The sequence below is a fragment of the Nicotiana attenuata genome, chromosome 5, assembly GCF_001879085.1.
Source record: "Nicotiana attenuata strain UT chromosome 5, NIATTr2, whole genome shotgun sequence".
NCBI classification, from domain to species: domain Eukaryota; kingdom Viridiplantae; phylum Streptophyta; class Magnoliopsida; order Solanales; family Solanaceae; genus Nicotiana; species Nicotiana attenuata.
The window spans coordinates 50,912,962-50,930,520 of NC_031993.1; the positions used below are offsets into that span (position 1 = coordinate 50,912,962).

The 17,559-nt window shown below is 37.0% G+C and overlaps 2 protein-coding genes and 1 pseudogene across 2 annotated transcripts; all 3 read right to left on the reverse strand.

Annotated features, from left to right (window-relative positions):
* LOC109226215 lies at positions 316-1,854 on the reverse strand. The gene is made up of 2 exons (XM_019391010.1): positions 1,573-1,854; positions 316-773 (listed from the first exon to the last, which is right to left on the reverse strand). Exons 1-2 carry the CDS (start codon positions 1,655-1,657, stop codon positions 316-318), a joined length of 543 nt encoding a protein of 180 aa, XP_019246555.1. The 5' UTR covers positions 1,658-1,854.
* On the reverse strand, positions 4,521-6,090 carry LOC109226216 (annotated as a pseudogene).
* Positions 6,389-8,437, reverse strand: LOC109226217. Its single transcript, XM_019391011.1, has 5 exons — positions 8,234-8,437; positions 7,413-7,683; positions 7,240-7,336; positions 6,636-6,771; positions 6,389-6,550 (listed from the first exon to the last, which is right to left on the reverse strand). The coding sequence occupies exons 1-5, from the start codon at positions 8,381-8,383 to the stop codon at positions 6,389-6,391; spliced, it is 816 nt and encodes a 271-aa protein (XP_019246556.1). The 5' UTR covers positions 8,384-8,437.

Below are 17,559 nucleotides of genomic sequence, written 5' to 3' on the forward strand. Positions count from 1 at the left end.
TGAATTAATATTTGTAACTACCTAAATATAGCTAGATTCCTCATTAATTTTTTATTTGAAAATAAGCATAACAGATTGTAAATTATTACTTGACATGAGGAGTATATATAATCAAGTAAACAGCGTAAACTAATCTGTCGCTTCATGTTAATCCTCTTTTTAACACATTGGATATGTCGTTAAAATTGCATTAGTTGAAGGAAAAAGTTACTATTATTCCTTTATGTTCTTTATGTAATACTCTTAAGAAAAAATGAAGAGTAAAATGACAGGTAATGTTGCAAACAAATAACAAAGTTTCATTAATTAAAAAAATTACAAATAGTTGTACAAACGGTTCTCCCATTCAGCTTCAAATTTAAGAACATAAACCCAAAAAGGTTCACTTGGCCAAACCTCGTGATAAACATCAGTTAAAATACTACCTAAAGGTTGTCCAAGTGAATCTACTAATATTGCTAAGGCTTTCCAATCAGATAGTTTATTTTGGTCAATAGCATCAATTAGTGCATCTCGGGTAAACTTATAATTTTCAATATATTTAGCTAGTGAAGCCCTAAGCTCTCTAAATTTCTTTTCTCTTTCCCTTCGTACAACCTTTCGATCCCTTAACTTATTTTGTATTGGCCTTGGGAGACTCCTAATGACTTCAGCCTTAGAGTCAGAATCATTATACGAATAAATGCTGCGACGACATACCCTTCTACGTTGTCCCATTCCTTGACTTCGAGAAGTCGCAGTTGTAGTAATTGGAAGTTCTCCTTGTTTATTATCTGAAATAGGACAAAGGAAACAATAAGAATGGCTAAAACCGATAAATGTGACAACATATATCACAATTAATTGTAAAAGGATATGACTCCATATTGTAAAAAAAAAACAATAATTCCAATAGATTACATAAAATTAACTTGACTAATAACTTATGGAAGTCTACGTTGAACATTGATAGAGCTTTTAAGCCATCCAATATCCATGATAATTAAAAAAGAAAGTAAAAAAACTGAACATTAAGAGAAATTGCACAGCTTTGATTGTTGGAACTTTTGTAACTATTTTGGAAATTTGAAACTTGTATGAGACAAGTTTATGTGAAAAGAAAGAGTAATACCCAAAAGTCCAGTAATTATGTATACGCCAAATGCAATTCCAATAGCAGCCTAATTCAAGTTAAAGAGTGCAAATTGATAGAGCAACTGCATAGCAAATATCACAGCAACTGAACCGTTATAAACTATATTCAACTGCGTAAAAAAAGTACATTCCTAGGCTGCTTCACCACTACATAACAAAAGGGAATTCTGTTAAAAGCTTGATTGTTTTAAATTTTATAATATCGACGTCGACGCTGCATTTACAACTGCCATTACTCTTCTGCTAATTCTAACTTTTCCTTCCACTCTATGGCCATTCCACTTGTAATTGAGGTTTTGTTAATTAGCCCAAGGAAAATCAGAGAAAAATAAACAAAGTAGGAAATATGGAGTATTTGTAAGCATTGAACAAAGAGACCCTCTGTAAGCAACAATTATGCAAATCGCAAATCTGTAAACAGTGGATTAAAGTTCATACCGTTGTTATCGGGAGAAAATTTAGACTGTTTCTGCTTTTGTATATCCATTCGATTTTTTCTGCCTTGTTTCTTCTCTTCTTCCATGTTAAATTCAGTCGTAACTGGTGTAGTTGTCACAAGTTGTACAGCCGTCTATTGAACAGAATTTTGTTGATGATAGAGGCTTGTTAAAAAAGTATTTGTATACACTATACTGTAGTAAAATAGAGAAGTATGGTGTAGTCAAATTGAGAAGGCTTTGCAAAGATAATTGTTACCTAATATTATGGGACAAAGCTCTCTTTTTCGTTATTCTCTAATGTTTTCTTCGTCTGACCCCTCTATATTTGTGTTCTTTATATAGATAGAAGATAGATGATGGGATTATTATAGTGGAAAAGTGGGGATGATTGGGAAGGGGACGTGAAGGATATGGTTGGGATGTGAGGAGTGTTGTGTGGGAGTGGGAGATCATGGGGGATATGCGTGAGACAGAATTTTCGGAAAACATGGACTGTGTTTATTCGTTAAATCCACTGTTGAAGAATTTCTCAGATTCGCTACTGGATATTATACCAACTGGAGATTTCGATGCTTTCTTCCATGCAGCAAAGCGTGGATATGGTCCGTTAGTTGTGTGCTATATGGTCCGTTAGTTGTCTTGTATCTTGATACACCCAAGCTTGCCAAATGCTATTTTTGAGCAAAGCAGATTTTGTCAGATTGCGCATAACGTAAAACGGAAAAGACGTAACAAAGAGTACCTTGAACTGTATGCTACAGGTGAAACAAAAATGATAATGTCATTTTGATTAATATCCAAAATAGTACAGCAGCCTGTTATGACAATTTTTACTGTTGAAGAAGCAAAACTTTCTTAACAAACAGGAAATGATAGCACTATAATGCCATTAAGCTTTAATAACTAAAGGGGGTTATAGATCATTTAGACGAAAAAGAGCAACAGGAAGGGAGTAAAACATATTATAACATTATTGATCCAACACTGTCAAACACAACACAGTGTTTGATTAACCAAAGTATTCTTAATATCTCATACAATTTGAGGAATGTCTTGCTCTTTTCTCGTAAGGAACTTATAATCGTCGATCAGTAAATCATCATTGAACCCCAACAATTTTTGAACATATGAAACCGCTTAAATTCCCCTTCATATGTGGTCACTTCAAAATTAGTAATTGCCTCCCTTCTGTTGCACTGAGAAAGTGGAAAAAATAAGCTTCCCATCGTCCATATTTGTGCATCGCCGCTCCCTTGTATTTTGTGGTTGCTGTCGAGAACTAAAGCTTAGACGTTGAACTATTTGCACAAACTCTGCTTTTCTGAAATTAGACATATACTTATCAAGTCACAAAACAATTATACACATCCAAAATTAGTGAATAAGTGTCTACAGATTTTTGCAATTTCGAATATTCAAACGAATAAGTGATCATACACAGTATTTATGAATATGCCAAGACGAAGAACATAAAATATATGGTGTTAATATGGTTTATACATATTCAGATAGTTCATTTATATATATTATACAAAGAAACTTGATCGTTTCCAATTAGCATATCCAAATGTTTTCAGAGGGAAGAGATTTATTGACTATCTTGAAATGGAAATCTGGAAGAATGTGTATCACATAGACATGATATATTACAAGTTCCAAGATGTCTTTCCTTTAAATTCAGCTTCAAAAATATTTTTTCCCTCTCTGGGTAGCTTAGACTTTCTTTCACACTTTCCATTGACAGCTTGTTTTCCTACAAATTGTCAAACTGAATCAATATTTTCTTTCCATTTTACTTCTTCCTTCAGCAAGGAAGTGGCTTAAATTTATATGTTTGTAACATGCTAAACTGTGTGCTATTAAGATCTGATGCAACCAAAAGATAACATTACTATTCTGCACTAATCTCTTTCCTTGTTTATTTTCACCATGAATTCACCAATAAAAAGCAAAGCCTTGACTCCCATGCTTTTTAACAGGAATTAATAGAGAAAAGTGCTTAGTTCAGCTAGCAGGGAAAGAAGCAGAGACGTGCAAGTAACATTCTTTCCTAGTTTTCCCAGTGAATTTTATACAGTATCAAGATTTCAAGCGACAAAGACATTTTCCTATACCAGTTTTCGTGTTTCATAACTTCAAAAACTGAAATGGAAATGAATGAGGAGAACCTGTCCAGATTGGCAATCCCACACTTTTACTATCTTGTCCGTACTCCCTGACTAAAGCTTATCCGAGCCTGATGGCAAAGCAATCCCTGTAACGACCTGTTTGCAAAAACCATTTAATTGGTATCTGCACAACTCACTCTCATTTATTTGAATCAGTTCAAAGGCGTAAAACTTGAATATGTTTCTAGTTATTCTCCTCTCTCACACACACACAGAAACACAAAAGAAATTCACTTCTGGAACTGCAAGTAACATGATAGTCAACTGGACGCCAAGTTACTCCCTTCGTTCCAATGCATCTGCTATGAGAACCAACAATAAAGCTGATTAATTTGTAAAAAAGTGGATGCTTATCACACTAACTATATTTCAAACCAAAAAATGAGTAGACCAATTACCAGTACACTGAAACATCCATAAGTTTATTTAATCCAATTACATTTGATGAAATTTCACAATGTCCGGTTGATGAATTAGCATATTAAAACCAAATTCGTATATGAAATTCATTGCTTCTTCAAAAATGCGATGTAAGAAGTCTGTTAATCCATATTATGGCAAATCAAGACATATCTATATTTGTAATATTTTTAAAAAAGTTAATTTTTATACAGAATAGAGAAATAGAGAAATATATAAGAAAAGAGCAGAAAAGTAAAGCGTACCTATTACATGCTTCAGATATGTTGTCAACATCTATTGTCGCACTTGGTTAATGAATCTCAGTAACAAAAGTTGTACTTAAAGCTCAAAAAAGATATTGATTATCTTTCGAGTGTCAGACTAAATTTCGAAAAACTTCTTTAAATACAACATTTGTAGCTTCAGTAGTTATATTCCCATCGTCATCACAAACCAATATTTTTAATCCCTTTCTACTCGTCACTCGAGAAAGAGCAACATATAGCTGTCCATGTGTAAAAACTGGTTTTTTTAAAAATAATCCCACGTGAGACAATGACTGTCCTTGGCTTTTGTTGATTGTCATGGCAAAAGATACAATGATTGGAAATTGTCTTCGCTGGAACTTGAATGGAATTCTAGCATCAGATGGCGTCAATGTCATTCTTGGAATAAACACTTTCTGTCCAGCCATCTGTCCCGCTAAAACCTTTGCTTCAATAACTTGATTTCCAAGTTTAGTTATGATCAACCTTGTTCCATAACATAATCCTGCTGACTGATCAATATTTCTTAATAACATTACTGGAATACCAACCTTTAGCGTAAGAGCATGATTTGGAATTCCAGAACATTTAATTGTATTTAAGAATTCAGGAGTGTGTATATGTTCCAGTGCTGAATAAGTACTGTCAGAGTTGCAAATTGTATCGGAACTCAAATATGATTTCTTAGAACTTTTATTAAGGGAAATCATATATTCGTTGATTGATTCCACCATATCAAGAGTTGGAGTAAGAATGGCTCTTTGTTGTAGGTATCCTATATCATTGCAACGACTGTTGATATTCGGATACGTACTTTCTACAATTGCAGGTGTTGGATCAACGGATTGTTTTATCAAAAGATCATCTGGTATTTGGACTTTTTCACTGCCATCAACAGAAGTACCAACTATACCATCGCCAATTGCCAAAATCCAATATGAAAAAAACTCTCAACTCATCTAGATGTGTCCCTATTTCATTACCTTGCAATCTCATGTTCTTTGTTAACTTTAACAATTGACAGTGAGGCCACAAATAAGAAGAATTGAGAGAAGCATTAACAATATCTTGCCTACTACCTTTTGGAATAATAGGTAATATTTGTCTGAAGTCACCACCAAGAACAATTGTTTTACCTCCAAATGGTCGGTGTAAATTGGATGCATCTTTAAACCTAAGAATATCTCTTAAAGTTTTATCAAGAGCTTCAAAACAATATCTATGCATCATGGGTGCCTCATCCCAGATAATCAACTTTGCCTTAATAATTAAATTTGCTAAAGGAGTACCTTGCTTTATATTACATGTTGAATCTTCAGTTACATTTAGAGGAATCACAAATCTTGAATGAGCTGTTCGACCACCTGGTAGCAACAAAGATGCAATCCCGCTAGATGCAACGGTCAAGACAATATCTCCTCTAGATCTTATGGCAGAAGATAGAGTTCTCCAAATAAAAGTCTTGCCCGTTCCTCCAAAACCATATAAAAAGAAAAACCCACCTTTGTCTTCATTCACATCTCTTATTATTTTTTCATAAACTGACTTTTGCTCATATGTCAAATTCTTTACTAATTGTTGATGTTCCTCTGCCAAAGCGCGTTTATTAAAACGCAATTCATCCCGTATTAATCTATTATTGTTACCAACTTCTTCCGTATTATAAACAGGCCTTGGCATTGTTGGAAAATCCAGAAAACTTCTTCCACAACCTTTCAAAAAAGTTTCAAGCTTTTGCAAACAACTATTTTTCAATTCTTCATCTGTTAGGTGAGCTTCTGAAATAACATTAGAATGTAAAATAATTAAATACAATTAATCCGTATTATAAACAGGCCTTGGCATTGTTGGAAAATCCAAAAAACTTCTTCGACAACCTTTCAAAAAAGTTTCAAGCAAACAACGATTTTTCAATTCTCCATCTGTTAGGTAAGCTTCTGAAATAACATTATAATGTAAAATAATTTAATACAACTAATTATTTAATTGTAACAGAAGACTCTTCTTCATTGCATTTGGCACAAAAGTATTTATTTCCAACTTTTTTCACCTTTCGACTACACTTGTTGCATGCCAAGTATGACCATCCCCAGTCAAGTTCGAAATTAACCAATTTTGCCGCAATCCAATAGCTGGATTCCTATTGAGTAAAAAATAAACAATTATTGTAAATGCAAAACAGATAACATAAGGTAAATATTATTGAGAAAGTAAATTAAACTCACTTGCGTGCACTGAACTAAATCCCTAATAGTTTTAAACAGTACAATTCCTTTGTCTAACTCATCTCTAACAGAGTAACTTTGTTGAGAACTTGTTCGAGTGATACGCTCAATGTTTGATTGACGTGCTGCAAGTAATCTGCATAAGTCAAAAATTGTAATTTATAAATACTATTGTTATATTTTCTGTACATATAGAAAAGTATTATACACTTCACAAACCTGGATTTAAATTCAATAGACTGCGACAACGTAGAATTTATCCATATCTTTGTCTGATACCAACAGCTACGCACTGAGTAATTACCTGTGTGTCAAATGAAATATGAATAAAAATTTGAAATTTAAAATTATTTATACAGTAAAATAAAAAAATACATGTAATTTATGGTAAACCTCGATATTTTTGAGGTTTCATATGCTGGAAAACAACAATCAAAGGCTCATCGGCAGATTCATTCAAGTGATGTTGAATTTGATCCACAAGTTCGCCTCCATAATGTTGCCATAATCTTGTTCCTCCTATACGTTTCATGGTAAGGTTAATAAACACATATATATATGTAATCTATCAATAAAGTATTTTTTCTATTTTAAAAGTACTTACTGATCATCTTCGAGTACAACATTAATGAGGAAATTTTGGTCGTCTCCCTGCTTGTAGGTCTTAACATCTTCATAGGTCACAACCTGACCAACCACATCTATAAATATAAAAGTTAGTGACATACTTTAAGAAATAACATTTTTAACTTCATTTAAAATTTAAAAAAATATTACCGAGTAATTCTGTCTCATCGACATCATGTTCATTTGTTAGTTGGTGAAAATGGCGCAAGTTAAAGATGTTCATATGAAATGAAGGATCATTTGTTTCCTCGACAAATGTCTTTTGAGTAAATGTCAGCTTCAGCTTGTGTGTCGTAGTCCTCAACTTCAACTTATTTGGTCCGACTACAAAGTAGTTCATACGATATAAGCGAAGTTCATGTATCTTGTTCCTAAAAAACTTAAGAACATACTTTCCGATTGTAGCATGTATACGATCACCCTGCAAATTCAGATTCATTATTAGTGCACAATTATGAAGCCAACAAATGTAAGCGCGTATATACTTTCATCACTGTGTAAAGTTGTTAAAAGATGTAATGTCAAAAACCAGAATGTTACAGTTGTTGTATATGAATTATGAAGGCAACATTAGCAGAAACAAAGCTGAAAATTGCATATATAAACGTAGTTTGTATATGTTCATCCGATGATCGTGTAACCAAGGCAAGCAGTAGTTAATATTTGCCGAACTTATATATTTTGAACAATACTTCTTTAATAGCAGAACAATTCCTCTGTTATTTTGAACAATAAATCTATTATTATGTACAAAGATGCAACTTACCTGATTGTTAATATAAGGACAATCACTGTCTAAAGGTATACTTAACATTCAAAGTGAAAAACGAAATGACACAATGGATTCCAGATCAGTTAAAGATCTGTTGATATGGAAGTCGAATTATTTAAGTAATGCGGAAGAAAGAATTTTCATATGGAATGCGACTACATTAGTAAGTTTAAAACTATGAGAAAGTTGAATATGTTACCTTAGAATCCTGTAAAACCAATTCAATTGAAAACGGTATTTGCGGGTTAAAGCGATCCGGCATTATCCACATTCGAACCACTCTAACTTTGAGATTCCATTGCATCGAGTTGGATGATATTTGTTTGATATCATGAATTTGTGTGGCCATACTTGCAAAGTAATTGCAATCAGACTGTAGTAGATGAAATATGAAGTTGAAAAGGTTTTGAAAATATAAAGCACATAAATCATGGAGTTATAGATGTGTATATAAATTTGGGATTTTTCAGTTGGAAGAGCACGTTTGAGACCACGAGCAGTCATGGAATAATGAAGATTGTTTTGCGTTTGAGATATCGACTGTTTTGTTGGAATAACTGATATTATTCCTCCTTTTTTTAAAAAAACGTAGGTATTAAAAAGTTAAAAAAAGTAATTGCAAATTGTGGATGGTAGTTACAGAGTAAAAGACGGGAACTTACAAAGTGGAGGAATCTTTTCCTTGATTTTAATAACAGCAAGTTTAATTAAAGGGAACAAATTCTGGAAACCAAAAATCACGGGATGAATGTGGGAGTATTAACTGTTCTGATTTTGCTGATTTGTAGGGATGCATGTTGTTTTGTTTTTAATAACAACCACGTTAATTTAGGGGAGAAAATACCGGAAAGCTAAAATCGTGGGAGTATTGGCTGGTTATTTCGATTTTTTTGCTGATTTAGCTGATTTGTAGGTAGAAGAAACTAACTCCAACTTTTTTGGAGAGTTGTCTTAATTTGTTACATGTGTTACCATGATGGGTGTTCCACTTGGCAGCCTAATATTGTTTTGCTTGTGTTATTCTATATAGATAGATTAGCCAACGATTCATATGACTCATTAACAGTCACAATCCTTTTAACAAAAACTAACCCCTACAAACCACTTTCAATAGGCAACGCTCCATAGTTTATCGCTTGGTCTTTGTCACGGAGTCAATTACTAAATGGTCACTCAAGTATCTCAAATTATCTCCTAAAGTCATTTTTCTTTCGTTTGTAACAACAAAGTCATTGAACTGTGCATATTGCACTCAGAAGGTCACTCAACTAAATTTTTCAAATTTTGGATTGTTAAATACCTATTTTACCCTCTAAATTGTAAACATTTATATTCTTCTTATTTTTTTTAAAACTTTTTAGTATTAACAACAAAAATTTAAAAATTTATTTACACAATTAAGAATGAAAGAAAATAAAGGTTGTAAAATATATATTTCTTGCACGTAATATAAAAATAATTATTAAATAAAGGTATTTTTATAATACATTAATATTTTAAAAATTATTTGCTCATAATTTTCAACCCGATTTTGCACTTGAGGACCATTTTGCCTTCTCTTGTTTACCATCATGCTAACTCCTTCCTTTGCATTTACTTGCTTGGGGCCTTGCACTTGTTGAAGTTGAGCTTTGGCTAGTTAATTCATTGTGGTGGTCAACTCGGCAATTTCTTGCCCATGATCATGTAATTCTTTATGCAAGTGAATCACATTTGGATCGCCTTGAGGAACGTTTGCTCTACTTTGCCATGCCGATGAAGTATCCGCCATTTCATCAAGAATCTCACAAGATTCCGCATACGGCGTTGTCATGAAATTTCCACAGGCAAGTTGGTTGACCACGCATTGATTGGTAGTATTGATCCCCCTATAGAAGTTTGTTGAATCACAGCCTCCGTCATGTCATTGTTCGGGCACTCTTTCACAATAGTCTGGTACCTTTCCCATAGGCTCATTGGGTTCTTGTTTGTTGAATCACAGCCTCTGTCATGTCATTGTTCGGGCACTCTTTCACAATAGTCTGGTACCTTTCCCATAGGCTCATTGGGTTCTTGTTTGAAAGCTAGAATCTCATCCCTAAGAGTTGCCATATGCCCGGGAGAAAAGAACTTGGCAATGAATTTCTCGGCGAATTCATCCCACGTATGGATAGAATGATTTGGCAACCTCTCCAACCAATCCAAGGCCTTCCCCCGTAGAGAGAAAGGGAATAGCCTCAACTGCAAAGCATCTTCGGAGACGTTTGTTTGTTTACTCCCCCAGCAAGTGTCAACAAACCCTTTCAAGTGCTTGTATGAGTTTTGGCTCGGAGCCCCGGTGAAGAATCCATGTTGTTCCAACAACGTAAGCATAACATTTGTGATTTGAAAATTTTCCGCACTAATGCGGGGCGGGACTATGGCACTTGCGTACCCTTCATTCGGCAACACCCAGTGTGCTGCCACTCTTGGAGGAGGTGGGGGTGGAACGGGAACGTTGTCTTGAGGCGGCCGGCCTCGTCTATTTCCTTGAGGTTCAAGAGGAACCTCATCAACTTGGTCATCATCCCCGTCATCTCCCAATGGCACGTTTCCAAGAGGATCATTGTTGTTGAGAGCCATTGTATCACCTACAATTGTTTCACGTAAAGATTAGTAACCTGGAAGGAAATGAAGACAAAAGACACACAAAACCAAATATATAGCTAAATCCGTTTTTAGCTCCCCAGCAACGGCGCCAAAAATTGATGTTGCGCAAATTCACACCACTAATTGGATTGTGAAGTGGTCAATGCAATTATAATTACCTAACGAGAGTCGGGATCGATTTCACATAGAGCTTATTGGATTAGGTATATATCTAGACTAAGTGTATGATGTGCCCAAAATGCACTTCCATATGTTTGGTTGTTTCGTTCTACTTCTAATGATTAGGCTAATGTTTGCAAATGAAAAGCTAGAGAACGATATTTTTGGTGTTGTTGTTTTTTAATTTTATAAAAGATCTAGGGTCGTGACTTCCTCCTAGGGGGCTACCTAATGGATTGTAGGCTCTAGGGCAAGTTTGATTGGTCGGGGTCGTAATATAGCAATCACACGCAATTACCCACTCGATACCTCTCGATAGTTAGAGTGGTTTGCCCAATTTGGCCTTCTCAAGTCCAAATGGGTAATTCCCAAAAGAATTGATAGATGCTCAGGTCGGGTCTTACTATCTCTAGATTCAACCCTTTAATTAGGGCTATCAATTTCTTGAGCTCACCCCAATTCCTTGTTAGCCAAGTTTTCCTAGACTTAGTCTCTCTTTCTCAAGTAGAGATTAAGGCATTTAGGCATGAATCAATGTTTGCAACCATTAATTGTTGAATTCAAGCAAGAATTAGGCTAAATATAACTCACCCAATCACAAGCAAGTCCTAAATCAAATACCCATTAAGTACCCACACTAGGGCTGGGTCACAACCCTAGCTAGAAATTTAGCAACTCATAGAGAAAATTGAAGAAACTAAAGAAGAAAATAAGATTAAACTCATATTAGATGATAAAAGGAAGAAAATCCAATCTTAAAAGGATAAACTATCACAAAGTTACCCAAAGAAGTAAAGGAAAAACGACTATCTACTTTCTGGTGTTCAAAACTTGACCTAATTTTGACAAAAAAGACTATTTATTCACAACTGAAATTATCGGACAAAATTGCCCCTGCGGAGGTTCTACGGCCGCACAATTAAATGTGCGCTCCGCACTTTGATGTTGTCTTGACAGGATGGACTTCTGCGGCGCACAATTCTACGTAGCGACTGCACTTCTTCAGATTCTGCGGACCGCACATTTATGAGTGCGGTCGCACTCTTGATGTAACACCCCGTAAATTCGGCTTAGGTATGAATGTGTTAAGTGAGTACTAATGTTATATTTTGGACATGTGAATTTCTGTTTGTATGAGTATGGGTGGAAATAGTTATTTTAGAATCAAGACGGAGAGTGAGGTGTACAAGATTCGATAAAATCTACTAAGTTTACAAAAAGTCAGTCTTGTAGCAGGATTTAGTGAAAATGTGTAAGGTATTTGGGAAAACTCAAAAGATGAAAGTTGTAGCCCTTTGAAATAGATTTCCAATGATATATTGTGAAGCCCAAACAGATCTCTGTGCAAAAAGTTATGTTCGTTTTACAGAACAGTGCACAATATGTGCGCCCAGTGCGCGGCCGCGCACTTGTGGTAGTGTTACTTCCATTTTGCGCGTTCAGACCCTCAGGTACGCGGGGGGCACACTTGGGGTGTCATTTTAAATACCTACTTCTTCCCACACACCCCCAAAACACAAAAACATGCTCTAGAAAGAGGAGCTCTCAAAAACCTAACTCCTTAAGGGTCCCTCCACCATCCAAGGTAAGTTCTAATGGTGATTCTAAGTTAATTTCAATTTTCCAACATCTTATTAACATGGGTAAACCATCTATATCATTAAATATTTGATTGGGACATCATTGTTGAGAGAAGGAACCCTAGAACTCAAATTCAAGGGGATTGAACTTCGAAAAGGTAATGTCTTCACCCTCTAATTGATTCTAGCATTGGATTAATGATTATAGACTCTAGTTCATGAGATATGAGTTGACGAGTTTGATAGAAAAACATGAACGGTTAAAGGTTTGGGGTGTTGATTGTTGATTATTGGTTAAGGGTGTTGTTTACCTTATGGGTGATAAAGAATGACGTTGATTATAACAATTTGAGACTTTAAATTTTATCCAGGAGCAGGAGTATGGGTTATTCGGTGTAGAGACACCATTAATAAGGACTATGAAGCTTTATTCTCACTAAGTGTTTGATAAAACGCTTAAGTGAACAAAACACGAGTAACATAGCTAATATGGAATCCCTTTGACTTGTATTGCTATAGATTAAAGTTGAAAGGGTTGACAAACGTTGTATTACGCTCATGAGCAGGAAGTTAAGGTATGTGAGGCTAACTATTTACGTTTGGGAATGTCAATGATTCTCTCTACGTCCCATTAATTATGGCTATTACTAGTTTCCTCAGAAAGTAATTATGTCATAGTTCCATGAATAGTCGTAGAACTTCTATTCTCTAGATGGCATAGTTTCATAGTCATTCAATATTCTATGAGTTTCAGTTTGACAAATCAACTTATTATGAATACACATCTCAGTCTAGCCCTATTCATTATTCCGGTATCATGTAACTCAGTATAGTTCAACATTTCAGTATGATGTGTTGCAGTATGATTCTCAGTTCCTGATTCTATTTTCCTGAATATTGAACACCTGTATTTGGGCCCGAGGCTGCAATTTATGCTTTATGCATTTTTGGGCCTGAGGCCGCAGTTATGTATATGTATACTTGGGTCCGAGGCTGCAGTATAAATAGACTGCGGCCTCAGGCCCTATATATATATATATAGGGCCTGAGGCCGCAGTCTATTTATTCAAATAAACAGTTGGTTCATCATTCAGAAGAGGGAGTATTCATAACCTTACTTCCTATGTTTAGTTCAGTCAGTTATCAATTATCAGTTATCCGTTTCAGTTTTAGTATTTACAGCTCTTTCCTTTAGTTGTTTTACATACTAGTGCAATTCAAATGTACTAACGTCCCTTTTTGCCCGGGGCCTGCATCTCGTGATGCAGGTAATGATTTACAGGTTGACGATTCTGCTTGTTAGGACATCTCGTATCAGCTATTGGTGAGCCCCAGTCTTTCGGGGCATTATCCCTCCCTTCTTCAGTCATTATAGTATTTCAGTTTATAAGGTATACCGGGGACCTTGTCTCGATAAACAGTTAGCATTTCTGTATTCTTTGGAGGCTTCATAGACTAAAGCCCAGTCAGTCATCTATTAGTAGGCTTTTATGTGTTAGCCTTGTCGGCTACTCGTTTATATTTGCAGACTTTTTAGTACTTTCCGCATTTATGATATTTCACTCAGACTCGTTAGTAGATAACCATGTTGAATGTTTCTATTCAGCTTACAGTTATGCCACATGTTGATCCGACCACCCAGTTGGTTCGCTCGGTCAGATGCAGTTAGGCACCGAGTGTCGTGTTATGCCCAGGCCATGGTTCGGGGCGTGACACTTGAACTTGAGCCTTGACATGAGAGACTTTTGCGGATCGCACATTTTTAAGAGCGACCGCACTTTTGATTCTGCGGCCGCACAATAATGGTGCGCTCCGCACTTCTTCATGTACCAAAATCACACCTCTCTGAACCTCATCTTCTGCGGCCGTACAATAATTGTGTGGTCCGCACTTTGCAAAGAAAATCTATCAGAGGTCTCTTCATGCTCTGTAGCCGCACACAATATTGTGCGGTCCGCACTTTGCTTTTTTTTTTTGCTTTGTTTTAGTTCTTGTTAGAAATTATTCCTTCTTGAGTTGATTTTCATCTCTTGGCTCATTTTCCAATAATCTTGCAAGTAAGAACATTTTATTAGTTCTCGGGAATACCTTTAAGCATTTTTGAGCTAAAATAAAAGTAAAAGGGTGCAAATAAGTAGTCAAAATCCCTACTTATCAAGGTCCAAACAGTCAAATGAACTGTGCCCTCATAGACCACTTATGCCATAACTCGAAGCTTGTACACATTTACAATCTTGTATGTTGCGCACAGAAATGAAAGAAAGATTCTACCTTGCAGATACATATTTTGTCTCCTAAAAACTACTACATTTTGTTCCTTAAGGACATCGAGCTAAAGGGCCACCTCTATCTGGATCCAAGAGATCACCCCCACTCGTGGACTGTCGTCCAAGACAAACTCGTACGGCTCGGGTTGTCAAAGCCCGAGGGCAAAAATCCTATTAGGCAGTGCCCGAACCTTGAAGGTTATGGCCACCCTCACTCGGGGACATCGTCTTTGGTAAGCCCAGACGTCTCGGGTATCGAAACCCGGGGTAATAAGCCTATTGGGCAATAATCGAACTTAATAGGCTTCGACTATCCTAAAAATGGCTCGGAGACGTCCGAAACCCGTAACCAAAGCATAAGGCCTTAAAAATTTTCAAACCGGTTCAACGGCTAACCTCAACAAAATTATAATCTAAAGAATTGTAAGTAAGCATTTCGGGGAAAGCTCCCGATCATACCAAGCCCCCACAAGTCTTAAGCAATTCACATGGAGAACGAGCCTTGTTTGAACCTCCGAACAAGACCTTATTATTACGTGCTAAGGCATCCGAAATCTTTGCAATCGTAAAGAAAAAGCAAAAAGAAACAAACCTGAAAATTGTCGAAAGGAAAAAAGGAAGAGCCTTGTATATATATACATATAAAGATCTTCACAAAGGCCAAACGGCCTCGACAAAAAATACAAAAGTAAAAACCGAAGAAAAATCTACAAGGCACCTAAGACTGATCTTCGCCGGAGCCCGCCTCGTCACAGGGGACCATCGGGGTTTTTTCCGCCTTCGGATCCGCCGGAACCCTCGGAGCCTTACTCGTCCTCGAGATATGCCAACTTCTTGGCCTCAGCCTTGATCCTCTTAGCATTTTCGATCTCGGTCGATAGGTCGAGACCCCGGGCATGAACTTTCTCTAAAGCCTCCCTTCGAGACTGCCAGTTCTCGAATTTGACAATGTCTTTCAGGCGGTCCTGGGCTGCCTCGGCATCAGCTTTGTACTGGGCCACCATCTCTTCAGTATCGACCCTGGTTATTTCCGCCACTGACTTGGCCGCTTTAAGCTCCTTGGCAAGCGTAGCACATTCGGCAACAGCAAAGCCCAGTTGAGACTAAGAGTCTTCAATTTTTTGGGATTGGGCCTCAGCTTTCTCCCTCGCCGCTCGAAGTTGGACCTCCGTCGAAGCCAACTGCTCCCATGCAGTCTCCTTTTCCGAAGCCAAGTGATCCGTCTTGCTTTTCCACTCTTTGACCTCGGCCTTGATTACGTCCATCTCGGCTCGGAGTTGGTCGATCCGGTGAAGCTTCTGTTGGACCTGCGGGTTTTGACCTTTAGTCGCCATGTCTATCTCGTCATCACTAACTTCAAAAATCTTTACCTGTTCTGCCAGGTTGGCATGTTCTTTCTGAGCCGCGTCCAACTCAGCTCGAAGGCTCTTGACTTCTCCTTCGGTGCTCGTTGAGAAGCTTATACATGTCCCTCTTCTCAGCAAGCTCTTTGAATTCGGCCTCGAGTTGGCTAAGCTTATCCTGGTACCGAAGAAAGGTTTAATGGTGAAGCATCGAGGCCTGCAAGATAAGGAGGGAAAAGGCATTAGAGTCCTTAAAACCTGAATCCAAAGATAAAAGAGGGTGATAACACCTTACCCGGTTCAGCGCCGTTGTGCTTCCTTGAACAAGCATGACGCATCTACCTCGTTCATTTTTGCTAGGTCTTCTTTGATTACCAGGCACCGGAGGTAACTAGCTATCCTGAAAGGGGCGGAAAGAACCCAGGCATCCTTCGAAACGATGATAACAACTGATCGCTTCCGACCAGGATCTGTGCTCGGGGTGGGGTACCGGTTAATCAACCTCCAGCTCAAATTTGGCCCACCAACCTCCGAGGATGAACTTTTCCTCAGCATCGCTAAGTCACCCAACCCGGTGACGTCTTCCATAGCGGTTGAGTCCACGCCATCAAAGAAGCATCGAAGGGGATCGTCCGCTACATGGACCCCTTCTTTGGATCGTTCTTTCGTCGCTCTCGGGCTTCATTAAACATTGACTCTGTGAACGAGGGAGACCCTAAAATTTATCTAACACCGAGCAGGGCAGAACCGGCATCTCGAGAAGTCTCGGCCATCTCTGCTGCACCAGCCTTGAGTACTTGAGAGGGACTAGCCTCCGTTGTTTCCCCCTCGGCTGCCACCTGCTCCTCAGGGATAGACGGCTCGCGGGCCACAAAAAGCTCGTCAGCTTCGGGCTCGTCCCTGAGCCGGTAAAGTAAGTCCGAGTCAGGGACTCGGGAGCTAGAACTTTTTTTTGGCTTACGATCCAACCTTCTCCTTGTTTTTTTTCTCAGAGCTCGGGGAACTAGGGCTGGGCATAATTTGGTAAATACCGAATTACCGTACCGAAATCAAAAATTTTGGTATTTGGTATACGGTATTTTGGTATTTGGTTAAAATTTTTAAAAAACATTGGTATTAGGTATGGTATTTGGTATTTTAAGATAAAATACCGTAATACGGATACCGTACCGAAATATATATTATATTATACAAAACACATATTATCAATTATAACATTAATATAAAAAATCTAAAATTTCACTTTCCTTTATTCTCAAAGTTCATCAATTAACTCTAAACAAGTAACAAGACATTTCTAATGATCAAATATTCTTTTATGTACAATTTTCTCTATTTGGGTCGACATTTGCTAGTTTTGGACAAAAGTTTTGTCAACAAACATTTTCAGTTTTGTATTTTTGAGTACTTTAATTAAGAATATTAGAGTGTATGACTCTATGCACTAGTTAGTGTTAAAACCGAATAAATCGAAGTAACCGAACCGAATAAACCGAAACCGAAAGAAGAAAAACCGAACCATACCGAATTAAATTAGGTACGGTATTG